Source organism: Malania oleifera, chromosome 3 (genome assembly GCF_029873635.1).
Source record: "Malania oleifera isolate guangnan ecotype guangnan chromosome 3, ASM2987363v1, whole genome shotgun sequence".
In the NCBI taxonomy this organism is placed as follows: Eukaryota; Viridiplantae; Streptophyta; class Magnoliopsida; order Santalales; family Ximeniaceae; genus Malania; species Malania oleifera.
The window spans coordinates 106,883,016-106,908,984 of NC_080419.1; the positions used below are offsets into that span (position 1 = coordinate 106,883,016).

Sequence of the window (25,969 nt, forward strand, 5' to 3'; positions counted from 1 at the left end):
GGGGGTGAATTGGAATTTTAAACTTTTCTCCTAGGTTGAACTAGATGTCAATTGAGTATAACAACTCAGGGTCTTTCTATCCAGTTCCAAATACGCCGATAAATATGATATGTGAAAATTTAAATCAAGCGCATCGTTCACATAATAACATACACGTGCGGTAAATATAAAGTGCGACAATATACACAAACACACGATATGTTATCGGGGTTCGACCAACTGTGCCTACGTCATCGCCTCTAGCTCGCTAGCCCGAGGATTCCACTAATAGCTCACTTAAGGGTGGAGCAGCACCTTTTACAACCAGGTCAAATTAACACAGAGCTGACCTCAACCTTAACCAGGTCAATTAGCGGGACTGACCTCAACCTACACGCCTTAACAGGATGACGCACCTAACTTTTCTAACCGGGTCTAAGCCAATTCGGGACTATTCCAGGGCTAGTCTCCCTCTTCAGGCCCGTTCCTGGAAATACAACAGATGTGTATTACTATCAAATGGTACAGTGATTGTGCTTTCGTGTAAAGCAGATATGTACCCAAATACGCGCAATAACATACACCACAATATGATTCAATATGTAAGCTCAATGTGGTCTAGATGGTTCAACTCTCAAAAGTATTTTCTATCAGTGTAATACATACGTGAAAGTGTCAAACAAGCAATCTTTGTATCACAAGATATTCAGCCAATAAGTTCACACAAAGGTGTCAAGTCTCAAGTATTTCAATCAGCGGGATGTTTCAAGCATGCAAGTATCAAATGAAGTATATGCTTGGTTTGCAAAAGATGTGTAATCTTTGTATTCAACTAGAGATATGAATCAATGAATATTGCAACAAAGATTTTTCTCACACAATCAAATATCTCTTTAAAATATTTATCAAGATAAAGCAGACTAGATATTTGAAGGTATTTTGAAAATATTTTGCAACTAAAAACAAATGCAATCTTCTCAAGATCTTGCAATGAAGGTGCAAGCTTAGAAGATCTATCAAAGTCTTCTTAGGATAGACTTATCAATAAAGTTCCCTAAGAATCCTTAGGTTTTGCTCTCAAATAAAATCGTATCTATCAAATAGAAAAATAAGAGCAAACATTTGCAAACAGACACTCAATCCACTTACAAATGATTTAGACACTAATAGAGGGTAAGCTTGAGTGAATGAGGCTAAAAAATGAGTAGTATAGGATTTTAGGTTTTCAGAGGATTCTCCCCTAACTAAAGCAGTTAATCATTACTAATTTTCTCAAATGATCTCATATATATAGGCATAGGAGAAAATATGACAGTTGGGGACCTATTAGGCATTATTAAGAAAGTTTAATGATGTTTCAAATATTTTAACCCTATTTAAAAAATATTTAACTGTGGTAAAAATCAGGGCAACCCAAGAGGTCCGATCAACCAAAATAGGTTCGATCGACCAAGTCTCATATGGTTCGGTCGACCAGGAGAGGGTGATTTCTTAATTTTTTGAGGTTCGGTCGATTAGACCATTTTGAACTTACTGTTTCGGTTGACTAGACTGCTGGAAATTTTCTCGAGGACCCTCGATTGATAGGTAGTTGGAGTTCATTTTTGTCTCGGTAGACCAGATGGTCAAACTTTTGACCCTAGGGGGTTTCGGTCGACCAGGGCTCTTTGAACTATCTGGTTCGATCGACCAGGGCATTGGTCAACTGTTAACCCATGCCTGGTTCGGTCGACCATGGTAGAATGAACTACCTAGTTCGGTCGACCGAAAGTGCACCAAGTGTGCATTTTGGTCCCGTTTCGAGACATACAAACCCTATTCAAGTGCCTAACAAATATATGTGCAAATGTGTGTGTCCTAGGGTCACTTAGGGTCCAATTTCAAGACACTGAAAAAGTCCGGTGTCGGTCAACCTTTGGTCAACCAAAGGGAAAACCCTAAGGTCTTTCTAAGGCCACTTTTAGTTCGCATTTGGTTTGAGCTTACAAAATAAATCATACATGTGATGTGTGTGAGCTTATTACAAACCAAATGTCCTAATTACTATTACAGACCAAATAGATATAAAATGCATTACAAAAGGAGATTTGGTCTTCAACTTCACTTTCTCTTCGTGCCTGTCAATGTATTTGCTAATGTAGACCTGCACAAGAACTAGATATTCATCAAATACAAGAGTATTTGTCATTATCAAAACCGGGCGTGACCTATAAAGTCAACATTCTCCCCCTCTTTGATGATGACAGATACGATTGGCAAAATATTGGGTTAAGCCCAAAAAGGCTCCCCCTCACAATATGCATCCAATATATTTTTAAATAAAGTTCTACCCATTATTTTTTCCTCTTTCCATCTCCCCCTTTTGGCAACAGTAAAAAGGACTATTTGAATTAAAATCCTAGGCAATGGGCGATTAATATATTTATGCATGATAAATTTTGGAAAGATTTTTTGAAAAATTTCGGCAGAGTGCCGTTTGCAAATCGGACTTTTCAAAAGACATCCTGTATAAACATAACCTATTTGAGTTTAAAATTTCCTAGCAATTTATCCACAACTACTCAAACAGTTCAGTATGGTCCAATTACAGCAAATAAAATATCAATATGAACATGAATTGGACAAATTGTGTAGCTCAAATGAGAGGCAATGTAAGCAAACAATAGAAATATTAACTGTGTACATAGTCAATAATCAACTTTTACAAAATCTAAAGCACGAGGATAAGTCAACAATGGAATTATTTGCTAAGACTTAGAAAGTTTCTATGAGAGAGCTCCCCCTAACAGTATGCAAGTTATGAAACAATCACTTCAAACATATATATATGTATGTATATATATATATATATATATATATATGTATATATATATATATGTATGTATGTATGTATGTATGTATGTATATATATATATATATATATATATATTTGCACAATTAACTCCAAGGGATGTAACATTTCAATGTAAATGAGTCAATTGTGACAGCACACACAGAAATGTTCCAAATATTTTGGGCAAATATCTGCAGAAATTTCGGCAGCATGCCGGCTGTAAACATGACATTTCCCAAAAATTTCACCTGCACAAAAACCGTTCTCAAACATACAGTATCATAGGAGCAAGGCATGCGAGAACCTATCATCTACCAGCAGGCAATACTCAACAACTGCATCCGTCATGCAGTAGGCATTCTATACTACTTATGCATTTCAATAAGATAAACATGCAAACACTAGCATAAGCAAATCAAGGTACTGTCAATATATGTCATAATCAAGTAGAGTAATGTACCATGAGAATCCAAAGAATACAAAGAGAAATAAAATGAAATAACATAAAACCTGTTTTAGTACAGACCAGATTAAATAAAATAAAATGAATCAAAGTCATATAATCTGATCTGCAGACCATCCTGGAGTCTAGAACTCCCCTCCATCATCTCCTCCATCCTCTCCTCCATCACCACCGTCGGCGGCATCAAAGTCGAAGTCCATAGTCATCCAATCTCTCTCATCCTGCATCTCCTGAATGTGGTCACTCAGCTCACTGAAGCCAGTTGTCATAGACCGCTCCAAATCTATAAAGCGAATGGCAGTGGAGATGGAGTGCTACTAGAACTCCTCCCGAAGTGTAGCATATGACGATGCCAAGTCCTGTAAGTCTGACTGGACTAATCCCCGAAACTATGTGAATATGGCAGACAAGCTAGTGATGGAAGCCATAAGATCCAAGTTTAATGGCTACGAAGGCTGTGGTGGCTCCTATGGGGCCTTTACCTGTGCTGCTGCTGCTCTAGAGGGCGCCTAGATTTTCCCAATAAGCTCGTACCCCATCAATCATAGGGTCATGTCGGAGAAGATGTCAGCAGGTCGTCTCCTCTTTAGTGAAGCCACATTTGTCCTTGTGACTCCAATGTTTCTGAACATCTTGTTCAAAATGCCACCATATGGCATTATCACTCGGTGGCCAATTGTCTTGGCCATCATCCAACAGATTACAAGACTGGGCAGATCCAACTTCTTTTGATCGAAAAGACACCACATAATGAAGCAATCCAGAAATGACACGTGCCCCACCAGTCGCCGGATCGACGATCCGAAGCTACCACGACGCTCCTGGTGGAATTCTCTACAAGTTTGCCGGAGCGGATCGTCGAGAAAACGAAGTTGGATTTCATCCCAAATTCAGGGTAAGGTCTTTTATTGAGTTTTTGACTTTCTGGCAGTTATAGGAAATGATGTAGACTAAGAAATACTAATGTTTTGTTCTGGGACATTGTGTTTTTAGGATGTTGAGTTAGGAATCCTACGAGTTTTTATAGGGGCTTTTCAAAGTTGAGGTAAGGGAAATATGCTATGCTAGGAGTTTTTGTAATGATATTAGAGATTTTACACCATTTTACTATACAAAAATTTCAGAATATGAGTTTGAAACAGTATTTGTTTTAGAATATGGGTTTAAATGCTTGTGTGGCCTGAGTAGATTTTTATGAGATGAAGAAATTTATACAGTTATTATAATATATCATACTATACTGAATTGAGGGACGGCGATACGTAATGCCTCAATCTCAGTGAGAGATTATACAGATTATACAGATAAGGATATACATATATACAGAGAAATTTACATGCATATACAGTTATTATACAAGTAGTTTCATGAATAGATATTTATATATATATACATATACATGTATGCATATTTATTCAGATCTGTATGTGTATCACAGTTTTATACAGAATGTTATATATACAGAGATTACAGCACTTACAGTACAGAAAGAAGGAGTTACGGTAATTTTGGAAACATGATGAAAACAGTAAAAGAGTATGTATATAGTATCAGATCCCTGAGGAAAGATACACAGACAGATACAGATTACAGAGCACGGTACCGTTGCTAGATACAGATAGAGTGCAACCACATACCTCAGATAGTATGTGGGTACCATCAGCCGTGCTCGGAGAGTATGCAGCTCCCCAGTACACTGGGTTGAGGGGGCCGGTTTGATGAGGTAGTAGCCAGTCCTGAGCTTAGGAGAGGATGCAATTTGGCCAGGCTGAGATAGTGTAGAGTATGATGACTTATCTGGAGGGCCGACCAGATAGAGTCCTGTCTACGGGCCGCACAACCTTGTCAAGAGGGGTCAAATCATGTCGTAGAGAGTCCCAAGGATAAAAGCATATATATATATATATATATATATATATATATATATATATATACTTGTCATGAGGGGTCAAATCATGACGTACAGAGTCCCAAGGATAAAAGCATAATTATATATATATATATATATATATATATGTTTACAGTGTTACAGTATATGATGAGTATAGTATGATATTACCAGTATGAAAAGTAGAAAAACAGACGATACAATATGTTTTAAATTGTGAAAAAAAGATATGTTTTACAGATGATTTATTACATTGCAGTTCAGTTATTATTTATAAAAAAGTATCCTTAACTTAGTTGTCACACACTAGTGATAACATATTTCCACTTACTGAGCGTCAACTCACCCCATTATTTTACCATTTTTCAGGTGAGCCAGCTAGGCGAGCAGATCAGGCTCGCGGATAGAAAGTAGTTAGATCACCCTGGTTATAGGGTGAGTTTTTGTCAGAGGTGTATATCTTTTCTTTTTAGTAGATGACACTGGAGGGATATTTTTGTATGGTCTGTATATTCTGGATTCTGGTATTGTACAGTTTATATATAAATGATTTTATGATTTGTGTTTCTACTACGTAGGAATGTTTATTATATATATATATATATATATATTTTTGAATCTTGCAAGAAATTACTTCTTTTTCTTTGCCTTGTCTTTTGCAGAGGGGGGCAAAGGATCTTCTTGAATAAATTGATAAAATTTTGAATCGAGATCAAGATCAATGGTTCTACTTGAATTAGAGCTGTCGGCAGAATCTGACTTGTCTGATTCCTCCAACTGTTTGATGAGCTTGATCAAGTGGGCTTTCATCTTTCTTGATTTTGACGATTTTGACTTTCTTGAAGAAATTGAAACAGTATCGTCTTCATAGAATTTGTCTTTTGAATTTAAATGCGATCCTTGAGAACTTGAAGGTGGAAGAACTTGTTGAACCAGCCATGAACGGACTTGTCCTTCTGGCAAGGTGAAATTTTCCCACCAACGAACTTTAAAAATTCTTCTCATTGTTTTTGAATAACACAGAGAACTTTCATCTGGAGAGACCACCAGATAGTCCCAGCAAAAAATCCAAGTAATGCCGAAGTTTGAACAAAATTGTAGAAGCTTGAAAGACGAATAAGATTGATCCTGAGGAAGAATAAAATTCTTTTGAAATAATTCAAGATAATTTTGAATTATTTCTGGAAAAATCTCTTTTTCAGGACCAAAAATTTTGAACCATTTTAAAAACCAATTTGGAAAGGTTTTGCAAATCTTAGGGTCGAAGCGCATGAACCAATAATGTGAGTAATTTCGAAGGAAGAGAACATTGGACCAAGCTTCAATGTAATCTTTGTAGTCATAGGTTTGAGGAATAAAATTTCCTTTAAATCTTTTTGAATTTCTTGGATGGGTTCCCCATTCAGAGGGAGAAATGATTTTGAAAATTTTAAATTTTGAAAAATTAATTTTTGAAGAATCTTGAAGGTCGTAATTATGATCTATTACAACCGAATTAGATTCAACAAGAATTAATTCATAAAACTTTCTATTCTTTAATGGGTCTGGAGTATTAAAATGGCACCCAGAAAAGAAATATTTTTTATGACATCGAAGGGAGTGGATTCTTCCCATTCGGGTTCAATAGGGAAGAGATCTTCGAAGTCTTTTGAATAGTAACCTTTAGTAACAGGAACCTTTTGAGTTTGGGCATCGGAAGACTGGGCCTAGCTTTCCATAACTTCTTTGAATGAAGGGGTTTGAATATTTTGAGGTGGCCTTGAAAGAGGGTTGAATCTATTATGAATAGGAATTTCTCTTTGGGCTTTTGAACTGGATGGTTGGGCCTGAGCCTTTGAATCTTGAGGTTTTGAATAAAGGTCTTTAGCTGTTATTCTTGGCATTTTGACCTGTTAAAAAATCTCTTGTTAAAAAATCTGGGATTGAATTTGAAGTTCCTTTGATAAATTCGATTTGGAAATCAAAGACTGATAAAATGGCTTGTCATCTTGCAAATATTTGTTTTGAAACCAAAATTTTGACATCTTTTTCAATAATATTTTTAGCGCTTGCACAATCAATTTTGAGTAAAAATTCTTTGTTGAATAAATCGTCTTGAAATTTTTGAATGCACAAAACGATTGATAAAATTTCTTTCTTAATGGTTCAATAATTGACTTGGGTTCCTGACCAGGCTCCTAAATGGAATCTGACTAGGGTCTTTGTGAAATCTATTCTTTGTTTGAGAATACCTCCAAATCCAACATCAGAAGCATTTGTTTCAACAACCATAAAAGCCTTAGGGTCAGGGGAGGCTAAGGCAGGGAAGGGTCTTGACTAAGGTTTTGACTTTGATGACTATTTGAGTACACTCGTCTGTCCAGTTTGGAGGGTTTTTTCTAAGTCTTTTGAATAATGGTTTGATTAATATTCTAATATTTGGAATAAAATCAGCTACATAATTGAGACATCCTAAAAATCTTTGCAGTTGATTTTTATTTCTAATTTCATTTGGAAATTTATCTGCGAATTCTAAAAATCTTTGGATTGGAGTGATTTTATTTTGATAGATTGATGACCAAGAAATCTAATATTGGTTTGGAACAATTTGATTTTTGGTTGAGAGACAACCAAACCATTTCTTTTTACAATATTGTAAAAAATGTTGAGATGTTTGAAATGTTGGCTTATTGATTCAGAGTAGACAAGGACATCGTCGATATATACAATAGTGAATTTTTGTATAATCATTGAAAATTTCATTCATAATATTTTGAAATTCTGAAGGCGCATTTTTAAGACCAAATGACATAACGTTCCATTCATAGTGTCCGAATGGTATAGTAAATACTATTTTATATTTGTCTTCTTTTGCAATTTGTATTTGCCAAAATCCTGATTTCATGTCAAATTTTGAGTATATTGATGTTGTATTTAGTCTATTGAGTAAATCTCTCTTGTTAGGTATCAGATACCTAATCCATTGTAAGGCTTTATTTAGTGGTTTGTAATGAATGACAAGTCCGAGTGCGCCTCTTTCTATTTCAGCTTGATTTTGAACATAGAAGACTACACAACTCCAAGGAGATTTGCTTTTTCGAATTAATTTTTTGTTAAGTAATTCTTGAATTTCTTTTTTACAATTTCAAGTAATTCTTTGTTCATTTGAATAGGCCTAGCTTTAGTAGGTATTTTGTCTTCTATGAAGTCTTTTGTATAAGGTAATTTGACAGAATGTTTATTTCTATTCCAAAAAGCATTTGGGAGATTTGAATAAACTTCTTTTTCAAGTTTTTCTTTGAATAAATCAATTTGTGCTTTAATTTCTAGATTTTGGATTTGTTCCTCTATTCTTTTATTATGAATTTCTTTGTTAAGGATTTTATATGTTTTCTTTTGTTTTGAATAAGATTGATTTTACTAATGGCCAAGTCTTTTAGCATGTTGACCTCCTTTTCTTGCATTCTATCCATGAATTCAAATGAAATATTTTGTCCACCAATTGAAGTGTGAATTCTGGTTTCATCAACCTTAAAGGGATAAATCATCGTAAAAAATGGAGTTCCTAATTTGATTTCTTGTTGCATATTTTTGACAAGTACAAATGTAGTTTTGAGGCAAATGTCTTGATTACAAATATGGACATCTGAAATTTTGTATTGAATTTTTGAAGTCAAATTTGTTGCACTGTATAATTGCATCTTTGTCTTTTCATAGTAGTAAGTAGGTATAAGACCTTATTGAATACAATTCATATCTACGCCTATATCTAAAAGGGCACAAGCTTCAAGAACAAATGATTTAATGATTATAATTTTTATGTTTGAATACCATTTGTGAATATTGATTCTTGGTAAAAATCCAAGAAATATTTCCTCTTTTGGTTTAACTTGATATTGAAATTTTTCTCCATTTGGATCAATCATTTCTTCAATTTTTGATTTTCCTTTTGTATCAATTTTATCAATTCTTGTTTGTAATTGATGCATGTTATATTCAAACTTTTCATTTTGTTCCTTTAATAATCTAATTTCTACTTTAGTTTGATTTATTTCTTTTTGCAAGTCTTGGATGTTTGGTTCAGTACTTGTTTTGAATTCTTTGTCCTTGTATCTATTAATAATTTCGTTAATGTCAAATCCTTTATCAATCTTTGAAGTTTTGTCTTTCTCTAAATTCTTTTTTAATTGATGTAAATATTTATTTTTGACTTCTGGATCATTGATGTGTTCGATCATTTCAAGGATGGTCTCATTTTCTTTGAAATTACATTTATTGATTTGGAACATTTATTGCATGAACAGAATCCAATATCTTCTCAATAGGATTCCTTAGAGGTACTTTGATTTTCAGAACTTGAGCTGGTTTGAATTTCATTGATCAATCCATTTTCTGTTTCTGATAATGAAGTTTCTTCAAAATTTTCTGATTCACTACTTATTATCAGATTCAGCATTTGCTTTTTGAGCTTTTCTCCAATATTTAATTCTCTGATTTCTTGCTTGACTCTACAATCTCTTGCATAATGACCTTTCTTTCCACATTTGAAACAGGTTTTTTGATTTTTTTTTCTTTAGTTTGATATTTATTTTGAGATTTTGAAGGTTTTTCAGACCTTCTTTTCTTTTTGTAATAATTCTGATAATATTTTTTATAATATCCTTTTGATGGTTTATATTTCTTATGCACATGTTTTTTATGATGTTTTTTAGAAGGTGCTTTAATTCTTTCATAACCGCATTGAACACAAAAATCACCAAGTTCTCCTTCATTTCTTTTGAACTCGCTTTTCATTTGAGATTGAATCTTAAATTCACTTAAGGGTGGAGTGGCACCGTTTACAACCAGGTCAAATTAACACAGAGTTGACCTCAACCTTAACCAGGTCAATTAGCGGGGCTGACCTCAACCTACACGTCTTAACAGGATAGCGCACCTAACTTTCCTAACCGGGTCTAAGCCAATTCGGGACTATTCCAAGGCTAGTCTCCCTCTTCAGGCCCGTGCTTGGAAATACAACAGATGTGTATTACTATCAAATGGTACAGTGATTGTGCTTTCGTATAAAGCAGATATGTACCCAAATACGCGCAATAACATACACCACAATATGATTCAATATGTAAGCTCAATGTGGTCTAGATGGTTCAACTCTTAAAAGTATTTTCTATCAGTGTAATACATACGTGAGAGTGTCAAACAGGCAATCTTTGTATCACAAGATATTCAGCCAATAAGTTCACACAAAGATGTCAAGTTATTAGTATTTCAATCAGTAGGATGTTTCAAGCATGCAAGTATCAAATAAAGTATATGCTTGGTTTGCAAAAGATGTGTAATCTTTGTATTCAACTAGAGATATGAATCAATGAATATTGTAACAAAGATTTTTCTCACACAATCAAATATCTCTTTAAAATATTTATCAAGATAAAGCAGACTAGATATTTGAAGGTATTTTGAAAATATTTTGCAACCAAAAACAAATACAATCTTCTCAAGATCTTGCAATGAAGGTGCAAGCTTAGAAGATCTATCAAAGTCTTCTTAGGATAGACTTATCAATAAAGTTTCCTAAGAATCCTTAGGTTTTGCTCTCAAATAAAATCGTATCTATCAAATAGAAAAAGAAGAGCAAACATTTGCAAACAGACACTCAATCCACTTACAAATGATTTAGACACTAATAGAGGGTAAGCTTGAGTGAATGAGGCTAAAAAATGAGTAGTATAGGATTTTAGGTTTTCAGAGGATTCTCCCCTAACTAAAGCAGTTAATCATTACTAATTTTCTCAAATGATCTCATATATATAGGCATAGGAGAAAATATAACAGTTGGGGACCTATTGGGCAGTATTAAGAAAGTTTAATGATGTTTCAAATATTTTAACCCTATTTAAAAAATATTTAACTGTGGTAAAAATCAGGGCAACTTAAGAGGTCTGATCAACCAAAATAGGTTCGATCGACCAAATCTCATATGGTTCGGTCGACCAGGAGAGGGCGATTTGTCAATTTTTTGAGGTTCAGTCGACCAGGCCATTTTGAACTTGCTGGTTCGGTCGACCAGATCGCTGGGAATTTTCTCGAGGACCCTTGATTGACAGGTAGTTGGACTTCATTTTTGTCTCGGTCGACCAGATGGTCAAACTTTTGACCCTAGGGGGTTTTGGTAGACCAGGGCTCTTTGAACTACCTGGTTCGATCGACTAGGGCATTAGTCAACTGTTAACCCACGCCTAGTTCGATCGACCATGGTAGAATGAACTGCCTAGTTCGGTCGACCGAAAGTGCACCAAGTGTGCATTTCGGTCCCGTTTCGAGACATACAAACCCTATTCAAGTGCCTAACAAATATATGTGTAAATGTGTGTGTCCTAGGATCACTTAGGGTCTAATTTCAAGACACTGAAAAAGTCCAGTGTCGGTCGACCTTCGGTCAACCAAAGGGAAAATCCTAAGGTCTTTCTAAGGCCACTTTTAGTTCGCATTTGGTTTGAACTTACAAAATAAATCATACATGTGATGTGTGTGAGCTTATTACAAACCAAATGTCCTAGTTACTATTACAGACCAAATAGATATGAAATGCATTACAAAAGGAGATTTGGTCTTCAACTTCACTTTCTCTTCATGCCTGTCAATGTATCTGCTAATATAGACCTGCACAAGAACTAGATATTCATCAAATACAAGAGTATTTGTCATTATCAAAATCGGGCGTGACCTATAAAGTCAACATTCTCCCCCTCTTTGATGATGACAAATACGATTGGCAAAATATTGGGTTAAGCCCAAAAAGTCTCCCCCTCACAATATGCATCCAATATATTTTTAAATAAAAGTTCTACCCATTATTTTTTCCTCTTTCCATCTCCCCCTTTTGGCAATAGCAAAAAGGGCTATTTGAATTAAAATCCTAAGCAATGGGCGATTACTATAATTATGCATGATAAATTTTGGAAAGATTTTTTGAAAAATTTTGGCAGAGTGCCGTTTGTAAATCGGACTTTCCAAAAGACATCCTGTATAAACATAACCTGTTTGAGTTTAAAATTTCCTAGCAATTTATCCACAACTACTCAAACAGTTCAGTATGGTCCAATTACATCAAATAAAATATCAATATGAACATGAATTGAACAAATTGTGTAGCTCAAATGAGAGGCAATGTAAGCAAACAATAGAAATATGAACCGTGCACATAGTCAATAATCAACTTTCACAAAGTCTAAAGCACGAGGATAAGTCAACAATGGAATTATTTGCTAAGACTTGGAAAGTTTCTATGAGAGAGCTCCCCTTAACAATATGCAAGTTATGAAACAATCACTTCAAACATATATATATGTATGTATATATATATATGTATGTATATATATATATATTTGCACTATTCACAGTCAATTGTGACATATTGCACACACAGAAATGTTCCAAATATTTTGGGCAAATATCTGCAGAAATTTTGGTAGCATGTCAACTGTAAACATGACATTTCCCAAAAATTTCACCTGCACAAAAACCGTTCTCAAACTTATAGTATCATAGGAGCAAGGCATGCAAGAACCTATCATCTACCAGCAGGCAATACTCAACAACTGCATCCATCATGCAGTAGGCATTTTATACAACTTATGCATTTCAATAAGATAAACATGCAAACACTAGCATAAGCAAATCAAGGTACTATCAATATATGTCATAATCAAGTAGAGTAATGTACCATGAGAATCCAAAGAATACAAAGAGAAATAAAATGAAATAACATAAAACCTGTTTTTAGTACAGACCAGATTAAATAAAATAAAATGAATCAAAGTCATATAATCTGATCTGTAGACCATCCTGGAGTCTAGAATTCCCCTCCATCATCTCCTCCATCCTCTCCTCCATCACCACCGTCAGCGGCATCAAAGTCGAAGTCCATAGTCATCTAATCTCTCTCATCCTGCATCTCCTGAATGCGGTCACTCAGCTCACTGAAGCCAGTTGTCATAGACCGCTCCAAATCTATAAAGCGGTTGGCAGTGGAGATGGAGTGCTGCTAGAACTCCTCCCGAAGTGCAGCATATGACGATGCCAAGTCCTGTAAGTTTGACTAGACTGATCCCCGAAACTATGTGAATATGGCAGACAAGCTAGTGATGGCAGCCATAAGATCCAAGTTTAATGGCTACGAAGGTTGTAGTGGCTCCTGTGGGGCCTTTACCTGTGCTGCTGCTGCTCTAGAGGGCACCCAAATTTTCCCAATAAGCTCATACCCCATCAGTCATAGGGTCACGCTGGAGAAGATGTCAGCAGGTCGTCTCCTCTTTTGTGAAGCCACATTTGTCCTTGTGACTCCAATGTTTCTAAATAGCTTGTTCAAAATGCCACCATATGGCATTATCACTCGGTGGCCAATTGTCTTGGCCATCATCCAACAGATTACAAGACTGGGCAGATCCAACTTCTTCTGAGCGAAAAGACACCACATAATGAAGTAATCCAGAAATGACACGTGCACTCTAGATCCCGCCTTGGGCAGGATATTGTATGTGATCAGGTGGTGCATGACCTTCGCCTCTAGGGTGAACTGTCTGTACTGTGGAGGGTGGTTCTGGCTAGCTGTTCCAGGGTCAGACAGAGTCAGGTTTGCGAATGAGGCTACTGTAAATTCCTGCTCAAAGATCCAGGAGTTTACTACATCGGGGCACTCAAAGTCTCCACAGCCAATGTCGAGGACATCAGAGATATATTGTGCGTCAAAATGCACATCTGTCCTTAGAACACGGGAGAAGTACCTGTTCTCGTCATTGCCCAGGTTGGCATAGAACATCCTAACAAAAGTCAGGTAATGACCCCCAGGCTGGTAGGAGATAAAGGCTCTCCACCCCTCATACTCAAACATATCCAAAATGTTTCTAAAATGTTGATTCATCAATTCTAAATCGAGTATCTTACCTAGTATAGCTTCCTTGGGACTGAACTCCCATATATACCAGAATTTACACCTCTCTGAGAGAAAATACTCATCCTCCGCGTGTGCAAGATCGTGGGCTTCAATGTGAGCCATGGTAGTGCAGATATGAGGCTTGGAAATTGGTTTTACTAGGAAAGGGCGAAGGATCTCTCAAGATTTCTCACGCAAATAAGCTGAAAATAAAGAAATCAAATATATATACCACAGCTCGGTCGACTAGAAGCTGATACGGTCAATTGACGCTTGAAAGTCCCCAGGCACCAACACAATTTGGTCGACCAAGGAGAAAATGAACTACGATGGTCGGTTGACCGAAAGGGTATACTGTTCCATTTTCGGTCGACCAAGTGAAAACCGAAGGGTTCGGTCGACCGTGGGATATACATTCACTGGGGTTTGGTCGATCGTAAGGGTCAAAGTCAACCCAATTCTGGTCGACCGGGGCGCTATATAACTGCAATGCTTGGTTGACCAAGCATAGTGGATTTTCTGAATTTTGCTTCATTTTTTATCCAAAGTTCTCCCTAAGGTCCAGATTTGATATATTTCAGTATAGATATAATTCTTAGGGGATCTCGGTAAGGAGATATTGCTCAAATGAAGTGCATACCAAGGATTGACTTATTGACCTATTTTGGCACCGAGCACAAAGGAGTATGAGACTTTTCCTAGACCTATACTTTGTGGTGATTAGAGAGTATCCTACAGAGATGATGACATAGAGAAGTAAGGATACGAACCAAGAGATGAGTGAAAAACTGTAGTGACCTAAAGAATAATAACATTTTAATAATAAGAGGGAGAGAAAATAGATACAGAAACAGAAGGAGGCTGTAGACGACATTGCATTTTGGAGATAATATTAAATAATCATAATTTTAGAAAATTTCCAAGCTTCGTCGACAAACACAGGGTTTCGTCAATGAGAAAATACCAAGAGACAGTTTGGGCTATTTTGAATTTTGTCGACGAACACAGGGTCTCGTCGACGAATTTTGTGAAGGGCTCGTCGACGAGGTAACGTGTCTCGTCGACGAACCTGGCCCTATAAATAGTGGAATGACGGGATACTTCTCATTTTCACCGCGCCTCTCTCTCTCCTATGACTCTCTCTCCCTTCTTTCTTCGTTTTTGGCCCCACCAGTCGTCGGATCGACAATCCGAAGCTACCACGACGCTCCTGGTGGAATTCTCTACAAGTTTTCCGGAGCGGATCGTCGAGAAAACGAAATTGGATTTCATCCCAAATTCAGGGTAAGGTCTTTTATTGAGTTTTTGACTTTCTGGCAGTTATAGGAAATGATGTAGACTAAGAAATACTGATGTTTTGTTCTGGGACATTGTATTTTCAGGATGTTGAGTTAGGAATCCTACGAGTTTTTATAGGGGCTTTTCAAAGTTGAGGTAAGGGAAATATGCTATGCTAGGAGTTTTTGTAATGATATTAGAGATTTTACACCATTTTACTATACAGAAATTTCAGAATATGAGTTTGAAATAGTATTTGTTTTAGAATATGGGTTTAAATGCTTGTGTGGCCTGAGTAGATTTTTATGAGATGAAGAAATTTATACAATTATTATAATATATCATACTATACTGAATTGAGGGACGGCGATACGTAATGCCTCAATCTTAGTGAGAGATTATACGGATTATACAGATAAGGATATACATATATACAGAGAAATTTACATGCATATACAGTTATTATACAAGTAGTTTCATGAATAGATATTTATATATATATATACATATACATGTATGCATATTTATTCAGATCTGTATGTGTATCACAGTTTTATACAGAATGTTATATATACAGAGATTACAGCAGTTACAGTACAGAAAGAAGGAGTTACGGTAATTTTGGAAACATGATGAAAACAGTAAAAGAGTATATATGTATATATGTATATAGTATCAGATCCCTGAGGAAAGATACACAGACAGATACAGATTACAGAGCACGGTACCGTTGCTAGATACAGATAGAGTGCAACCACATACCTCAGATAGTATGTGGGTACCATCAGCCGTGGTCGAAGAGTATGCAGCTCCCCAGTACACTAGGTTGAGGGGGCCGGTTTGATGAGGTAGTAGCTAGTCCTGAGCTTAGGAGAGGATGCAGTTTGGCCGGGCTGAGGTAGTGTAGAGTATGATGACTTATCTGGAGGGCCGACCAGATAGAGTCCTGCCTACGGGCCGCACAACCTTGTCATGAGGGGTCAAATCATGACGTACAGAGTCCCAAGGATAAAAGCACAATTATATATATATATATATATATATATATATATATGTTTACACTGTTACAATATATGATGAGTATAGTATGATATTACCAGTATGAAAAGTAGAAAAAAAGACGATACAATATGTTTTAAATTGTGAAAGAAAGATATGTTTTACAGATGATTTATTACATTGCACTTCAGTTATTATTTATAAAAAAGTATCCTTAACTTAGTTGTCACACACTAGTGATAACATATTTCCACTTACTGAGCGTCAACTCACCCTATTATTTTACCATTTTTCAGGTGAGCCAGCTAGGCAAGCAGATCAGGCTCGCGGATAGAAAGTAGTTAGATCACCCTGATTATAGGGTGAGTTTTTGTCAGAGTTGTATATCTTTTCTTTTTAGTAGATGACACTGGAGGGATATTTTTGTAGGGTCTGTATATTCTGGATTCTGGTATTGTACAGTTTATATATAAATGATTTTATGATTTGTGTTTCTACTACGTAGGAATGTTTATTATATATATATTTTTTAAAAAAAGATAAGAATTTTGAGGTCATTACAAAAACTCATCGTGTATGATCCTAGTTTGGTGAGGACTTCCTATGAAGAGGATAGGTGAATCAAGATTAGAAGATTTAAATATTAAGCTCAAAAGGAATAATTTTGATTTAACAATAAAATAGGAATTCCCAAGTGGATGCCTCTAATTTTGATTGTGTGAGGGATGTCTTATTTATTAGCATAAGATAGATATGGAATTTATTGTCATTGCTAATACCTAGAGTGGTGACCAAGTCTTTATTCATTAGATTAGGATAAAAAGATATGATGCAAGACAAGGTCCCTAAAGCTCAACTCTGTACATTGGACAAATATGTGTTTAAACTTGTGATTTTCATGATAGTATGGTTTAAGCAATTAGAATTAAATACCAGGCATACATGCCATGTCCATTTGGAAGTGGATAAAGGTTCTTAGTATAACAAGATAGTGATTATACTAAGGTTTTCATTTTAAGCAACAACCACTTCCTAAACCTGTAAACATCACAACCCCCTAAACCTAAGCCTAGGAACTAAGAAAAAATTAAATGATTTAAGTAATATTTACTAAAACCATCCTTCCTCATCTCCAGTTGGGTTTGATACCATGATGACCCATATCATTTCTTTACTCAAGCCTGTGGCGCTTCTAAATAGAAATTTAAGCCATACGTGCCCCATAGTTTTGCACAATAAGCAGGTATTGAATTTTCGTGAAGGGATATGCTTATTTATTCTGTTTTTACTCAAAGAGGCATGAAACTTTTGATGACAATGGGATTTATAAAAAGAACCCTTTTTAAACGATTTGCTTCTTTTAACTCCAAAGGGTTTGTGATGCTTATTCCTTTCACTTTTAAACTTAAGAGCAACTTTTGAATAATCATCTGATTCTTCATCTAAGCATGCAATTTTCAATATTTTCTCAATCTTTTTCTTTTCAAGAATAGCGTGATAATTTTCTAACCCCTTTAGTTCTCTTGCTATTCTTTGTTTTCATTCTTCAATAATATTTCATGCTTAGATGCCCTAACTGAAAGCTTGTGCATTTTCAATAAAGTCTTTTCATACGCTAACATGCATTTAATATTCAATTTAGTACATGATTCACCACACAGTTCAACACAAGAATTATCATATGAATCATTGCATGCATGTTCAACAGTTTTATCATAAAGTGCAGAGGATGATTCATTCCATAATATACTGCAACACTTAATATATGAATCATCACATACATCATTATTGGAATTATTATGATATTCAATAGATGATCCAGCATTTGATACATCACATGAGCATATAGATGATTCATCACAAGATTTTCCATAGTAAACATCGTATGAACCATTTTCAGCATTATCAACAGATGATCCAGTATATGACATATCACAGCGTTCATCACAAGAGCCATCAGACAAGCTAGAGTGAGAATCATATACCTCCTTGTTGATTTCTAGCTCAAGGTTTACCTCCTCCTGATCATTTGAGCTTGGAGCATTCAGAGGAGTTATGATCTCCTTCTCCTGGGATTCTCCATGCTTGTTTTCTAGTTCATCCCAGATTTCCTGTGCACTATGACATGCCATAAATTCAACAAAAGCATCAGAATCTAACGCAAGATATAACATGTCCATGGCATTAGAGTTGATCATATTAAAATAATTTTCATTTATTTGTGCACATCTTCCTTTAGAAGTCACAAGCCAGACCCTCCAGTCCATGGATTTCAAAAATGTAGTCATTCTAACTTTCCACATGGTGTAGTCGACACTACAAAATACTGGAAGACTGGAAAGTGATTGTCCCTCATCGAATGGGGATACGCCAAAGTGAGTCATTGCGATCTTTTTGCAAAAAGGTTTAAGTCAAGTGCAACGAGTCTCTGATACCAATTGTTAGAATTGGTGTATTCCCAAGAGGGGGGGTGAATTGGAATTTTAAACTTTTTTCCTAGGTTGAACTAGATGTCAGTTAAGTATAACAACCTAGGGTCTTTCTATCCAGTTCCAAATACGCCGATAAATATGATATGCGAAAATTTAAATCAAGCGCATCATTCACATAATAACATACACGTGCGGTAAATATAAAGTGCGACAATATACACAAACACACGATATGTTATCAGGGTTCGGCCAACTATGCCTACATCCCCGCCTCTAGCTCGCAAGCCCGAGGATTCCACTAATAGCTCACTTAAGGGTGGAGCGGCACCGTTTACAACCAAGTCAAATTAACACAGGGCTGACCTCGACCTTAACCAAGTCAATTAGCGGGGCTGACCTCAACCTACACGTCTTAACAGGATGGCGCACCTAGCTTTCCTAACCAGGTCTAAGCCAATTCGGGACTATTCCAGGGCTAGTCTCCCTCTTTAGGCCCGTTCCTGGAAATACAACAGATGTGTATTACTATCAAATGGTACAGTGATTGTACTTTCGTGTAAAGCAGATATGTACCCAAATACGCGCAATAACATATACCACAATATGATTCAATATGTAAGCTCAATATGGTCTAGATGGTTCAACTCTCAAAAGTATTTTCTATCAGTGTAATACATACGTGAGAGTGTCAAACAGGCAATCTTTGTATCATTCAGCCAATAAGTTCACACAAAGATGTCAAGTCTCAAGCATTTAAATCAGTAGGATGTTTCAAGCATGCAAGTATCAAATAAAGTATATGCTTGGTTTGCAAAAGATGTGTAATCTTTGTATTCAACTAGAGATATGAATCAATGAATATTGTAACAAAGATTTTTCTCACACAATCAAATATCTCTTTAAAATATTTATCAAGATAAAGCAGACTAGATATTTGAAGGTATTTTGAAAATATTTTGAAACAAAAAACAAATACAATCTTCTCAAGATCTTGCAATGAAGGTGCAAGCTTAGAAGATCTATCAAAGTCTTCTTAGGATAGACTTATCAATAAAGTTCCCTAAGAATCCTCAGGTTTTGCTCTCAAATAAAATCATATCTATCAAATAGAAAAAGAAGAGCAAACATTTGTAAACAGACACTCAATCCACTTACAAATGATTTAGACACTAATAGAGGGTAAGCTTGAGTGAATGAGGCTAAAAAATGAGTAGTATAGGATTTTAGGTTTTCAGAGGATTCTCCCCTAACTAAAGCAATTAATCATTACTAATTTTCTCAAATGATCTCATATATATAGGCATAGGAGAAAATATAACAGTTGGGGACCTATTGGGCATTATTAAGAAAGTTTAATGATGTTTCAAATATTTTAACCCTATTTGAAAAATATTTAACTGTGGTAAAAATCAGGGCAACCCAAGAGGTCCGATCAACCAAAATAGGTTCGATCGACCAAGTCTCATATGGTTCGGTCGACTAGGGGACTTTTGAATTGAGGGTTCGGTTGACCAGGAGAGGGCGATTTCTTAATTTTTTGAGGTTCGATCGACCAGGCCATTTTGAACTAGCTGGTTTGGTTAACTAGACCACTGGGAATTTTCTTAAGGACCCTCGGTTGACTAGGTAGTTAGAGTTCATTTTTGTCTCGATCGACCAGATGGTCAAACTTTTGACCCTAGGGGGTTTCGGTTGACCAGGGCTCTTTGAACTACCTGGTTCGATCGACTAGGGCATTGGTCAACTGTTAACCCAGGCCTGGTTCCGTCGACCAAGGCAGAATGAATTGTCTGGTTCAGTCGACCGAAAGTGCACCAAGTGTGCATTTCGGTCCCGTTTCGAGATATACAAACCCTATTCAAGTGCCTAACAAATATATGTATAAATGTGTGTGTCCTAGGGTCACTTGGGGTCCAATTTGAAGACACTAAAAAAGTCCGGTGTCGGTCGACCTTCGGTCAATCGAAGGGAAAACCCTAAGATCTTTCTAAGGTCATTTTTAGTTTGCATCTGGTTTGAGCTTACAAAATAAATCATACATGTGATGTGTGTGAGCTTATTATAAACCAAATGTCCTAATTACTATTACAGACCAAATAGATATGAAATGCATTACAAAAGGAGATTTGGTCTTCAACTTCACTTTCTCTTCGTGCCTGTCAATGTATCTACTAATATAGACCTGCATAAGAACTAGATATTCATCAAATACAAGAGTATTTGTCATTATCAAAACTGAGCATGACCTATAAGGTCAACACCATTCATGAATTTCATTTCCTTGAAATATCTTTTGTAGTAATATGTTATTTGATTCTTCAAATAAAAGACTTGGAGGTGTTGGTTTTTTTGTAATAAGTTCTTTGACTTTGATTTTTCCAACTTTTAATTTTATTGATTTCAAAATCTTCATTATCTTGGAAGTTGGATTCTAAAGCATTAATAGCTTCATCCTTTGATAACATATTGATTTTTAAGTTGGTAGTTTTATTGATCAGTTCATCAATTTTTTGAGTAAGTAATTCATTTTGCTTTTGAAATTTGAAATCCTTTAAACTCTTATCTAAAGTATTAATTGGTATTGGATTTTATAATTTAGGTTTTGTCTTACTAGACTCTCCTTCTTCATAAGTGTTGTTTTCTTTGATTTTAGAAAGGTAATCTAAATGATTTTCAATTCTTGATGATTGATTTGCTATTGTTCTAAGTATTTGATTTGTATAATTATTTTGACTAACTAACTAATCAACTTCTGAGTTTCCTTTGGTTTCTTTGAAAGGTGAGGCAATTACCTCTGATCCTTTATATTGAATTTTGAATGAGTTTTCAGGAGGATGAATTGTTGTTACATGATTGTTATCTATTAGTTTCCAATTTTTTATTTTATCATTTATGACATTTACTTCTTGCCTTTGTTTGACATAGCTGAAAAATCAAATGTCTCTTTTTAATCTATGCATTTCTTTGAACCATGCAACTTTGATTTTTTCTCTTTCTTTTTCATTGTAATCTTTAAAAAAAATTTCTCTATTATCTTTGTTGAGTTCGTGTTTGTAATCTTTTCTAATTTTTTCCATATCTGATTCGAAAGCTTTGTCTATTAGCATAAGATTTTTCCTTTGATGTTCTTCCTTTAGGATTTCTCTTTGATCTTTTGTTAGAATTTGAGATTCAGTTGGAGAGGTTGGTTCAGATACTTCTTGGTAGTATCACTGAGGGATTTTTGGACCAAAATCAACTCCTTTAAGTTTGAGATTCTTTGTAGGTTCTGTATAAGTGTAAAGGCTTGAAATACTTTTTCTTCCTGAGTCAATTGATTGTTTTGAAGATTGACCAACGCTTCTACTTCTTGTTAATAATGATTGAAAATTGATTTTCATGTTTCCACTTTCATCTTGGATGATTTTAGTGGCAACTGTTTTTTGAATATTTGGAACAATTTTATGATCAGTTTCATTTAAGTTGTGGAATTCCTAATCTCCCCCGGCTTGAATCTCATGCCATAGAAGTTTCTTGGGATGAGATACAAGTGATTGTTATTAAAGTTGGCTTGAAGCATGATTGTTTCTCCCTTTTCACTAGTTTGAAGAGAATTTGGAAGGATTGTTGAAGTTGTTGCTTTGTAGTAAACTCTATAGATCATTTCTAAATTTGAACTTCTTGAGTCAATGTCATATCCCTTAGTTTGAATGTCAAGAGTTAAAAGTTTGTATAAGGATTTGTCTTGAAGGTTTGTTCTTATGTTTAGGTAACACTCAAAATAGATTGGACCTTTAGCAATGTTTGATTCTAACATTCCGAGTAGGAAATCATTGAATTCATGATTTCTAGCATCACGAAGGATGACGCAAACTGGTTTGTTCAATCCTGCTCTAGTAAGAGGAAATAGTCATACTTGGACCATTTCGATATGAATCCGATCATATTTCGAACCTAAAGACTCTAGATCTTCGACTTCTAGAAGTCTTTTTTGTTGTCTTGCTTCATTTGTGGTTAGAGAGATTGACTTATTGATAACTTTGATAAAGTATTCTTCATTATTTTCAATTGACCCCGTCTGTTTGATAATTTGACTTTCGAATTTGGACATTTTCCAAATTTTGTTTGAATCTTGATTAGGTATTTCTTTACCATTCCAATTTGCAAGTCTTCTTTCTATTTTCCCTCAAGAATTTGTGGATCTTTTTTGTCTAATTAGTTATTTATTCAAATTGTCTTATTAGTTATTTACATCCGATATAAATATATATATATATATATGTAAATCATCTTATGTATATATATATATATATATATATATATATATATATATATACATAAATCATCTGATATATATGTATATATACGTAAATATCTATATACATACGTAAATCATCTGATATATATATATGGATGATTTACGTATATAAATATATATATATCGGATTATTTACGTATGCATATATATATATATATATATATATATATATATACACACGTTAATCATCCGATATATGTAAATCATCTGATATATATGTATATACACGTAAATAATCCGATATATATATATACGTAAATCATCTCATATATATGTATATATACGTAAATAATTTGATGTATATACATATATATATATATACACACATTAGATGATTTATGTATATATATATATATATATATATATAAAGTTATTAGGCATTGAATCCAAGTGCATATATAAGTTTACTTATCCTCTATTTAGGTTTTTTTATGTTGGATAACTTTCGAAAGTAAAATTTTGCACTTATGTTCTAATAATTGTGTAATAATGGCAAGTCAATGAATGGATCAACTTAAACGTTAGACAAAAAAATCTCCTATCTTCTAAATGTTATTGCTTTTAAATATTAAAATTCACTAGTCAAGTTGATAAGAGTTTCTATGTGCCCTAACATTTGAAAGACTTGTTTCTCTAGTAATTTGCTTAGAACAGAAGAATAAAATGAAATGGAAGGAAATTGATTTTTGTAAGTTTATAAAATCATTACATACATTTTTTGCTTTATTTTATTCTCCATTTATTTTATTTAAGTGTACCGAATGATATAAGATAGATCGCCTATGCTAACAAGAAAATTTTTGTCCACCTGCTTGATTAAAGATTTTGTGAATTGCGATTTCTTGATACTTACATGTTTAGTTTACTTTACAAATCTTAGTTTCATGAAATTTGAAAATATTGTGTGACCACATTTGAAAAGGGTTCACACATTTCACCATCCTTATCTATCTACACTAATACTAATTTCTAAGATCTCAACCATAACCCTATGCATCAAAACATGAGAAGAAGAAGAAGATATTGTGTTTGCTCTACGTATTTACATGAGAACAATGCAGTCCTTAGGGGCGGAATCAATCCAGAGTCCTGCACCTGTGGAAAAGTTAACCGTGACATTCAAGCGCATACAAACCGCGTTCATGATTATAGGCTTCCTGAAGTACTTAGCCACCACCAGCTCTCCCTGCATCGCCATTGACAGATCGAATTTCATTCTTCCCTGCTCCCGATCCCGATCCCGCTGCATCGCCTCCTGCACCCCCTCGTCCACTTTCCACCGTGCGAAACCGAACGTCACCGCGAACCTCACTTCCTTGTTCGGAACCGCGTCGACTTGGACCGCGGATCCCGCGGATACCATATCCTTCTTGTAAGTTATCGGAGCCTCCACAATGTTCAAGTTGAAGGCTCGAAAATCGTTAGGGTTTTGGATGGAGAAGGAGGCGGCCCAAGCGGAGGCGACGTCCTGGCGAGAGATCTTGAAATGGGAGACGGAGAGGGAGTGGAGGCGCAGGGACGGGGACATTGGGAAGAACATCACGATTACAGCGATGTAGACAGCCATGACGAGGAATTGAATGCCGAGGAATGCGCAGACGCCGCACACAGCGTATTTGGCGATGCATAAGGCGACGCGCAGCTTTGAGCGTTTGGATTTGGCGGAAGCGTCCGTGGCCGCGACCTCAACCTCTTCTAGGGTTTCAAGCGGGGATCCGGCGTCGGTGACCCCCAGCGTTTGATCATCCATCTTCAAGAGGTACGCTGTCGATCGGGGTAAGCTTATTGATTGGTAATTCGTGAATGAAGAACCCATTTCATAATCGAGGACGAAGGAATGAGTGAATGAATGAATTAAGGTATAGAGAAATTGTGCAGCAGATGAATGAGAGGAGAGAAAGTAAAACCAATTATGTGTTGTCCAATTGCATATTAGCACATAGAGCAGTTAGGTTTTAACAAAGCGCGTGAAAAACTAACTACTCTACACGTGCCAAACCAACATGCATGCAAATATGATTGCACACCACATAATTGGTTTTAAATATAACATTACATTTCTTGAATTTCTACAGAATATATTTTAAAATATCTATTAACATATGAACGAAAAATACTAAAATTTATGGACAGACGCTAATTAAATGTTAAGGAGGTATGAAAAACAAAATGAATTTCATCATTTTAACTCGTTCGTTTAGCTGTGATAAAATAACTTAAGAAAAAAAATTGAATTAGGAAAATTAATTAGTTAAATATAATATTTTAAAATCAAACTATTAAGCAAATCAAAAACTCAATCGGTTCTCAAGTTAACCGGACCCAAGTATATAGTTCAAGTGTTTCAAGTCGACATAGTATACTAATATATAATTATATTATTTTTTTTAAATTAAAATATATGAAATAAATAAATAAATAATATTGATAAAGAAAAAATTAGATAATTATAATATTCCAAATTTTTTGTTATTTATACGATTTTCATGCAAATTAAATGACTAAATATATATATATATATATATATATATATTTACGTGTATATATATATATATATATATACATCCGATATATATATATATATATATATGCGTAAATCATCTGATATATATGTATATATATGTAAATCATCTGAGATATATATATATATATATCCAAAATATATATTTGCGTAAATCATTATATATATATATATATATGTATATGTATATATATACGTAAATCATCTGATATATATGTATATATACATAAATCATCAAATATATATATATACGTAAATCATCAGAAATAAACCTCAAGCTTTATCATATTTTTTGGTGACAATTTAATCTCAAGGAGTTCTAAAAAGCAATTGACTATGGCTTGCTCAAGCACCGAGGTTGAGTA

At 35.0% G+C, this 25,969-nt stretch overlaps 1 protein-coding gene and 1 pseudogene across 1 annotated transcript; both read right to left on the reverse strand.

Moving 5' to 3' along the window:
* LOC131151465 (U-box domain-containing protein 34-like) overlaps positions 1–13,411 on the reverse strand; it is a 42,992-nt pseudogene extending 29,581 nt beyond the window's left edge.
* Positions 13,412–24,125: 10,714 nt separating this feature from the next.
* On the reverse strand, positions 24,126–24,833 carry LOC131151466 (uncharacterized). Its single transcript, XM_058102710.1, has one exon. The coding sequence runs from the start codon at positions 24,831–24,833 to the stop codon at positions 24,126–24,128; it is 708 nt and encodes a 235-aa protein (XP_057958693.1).
* Positions 24,834–25,969: the final 1,136 nt, after the last annotated feature.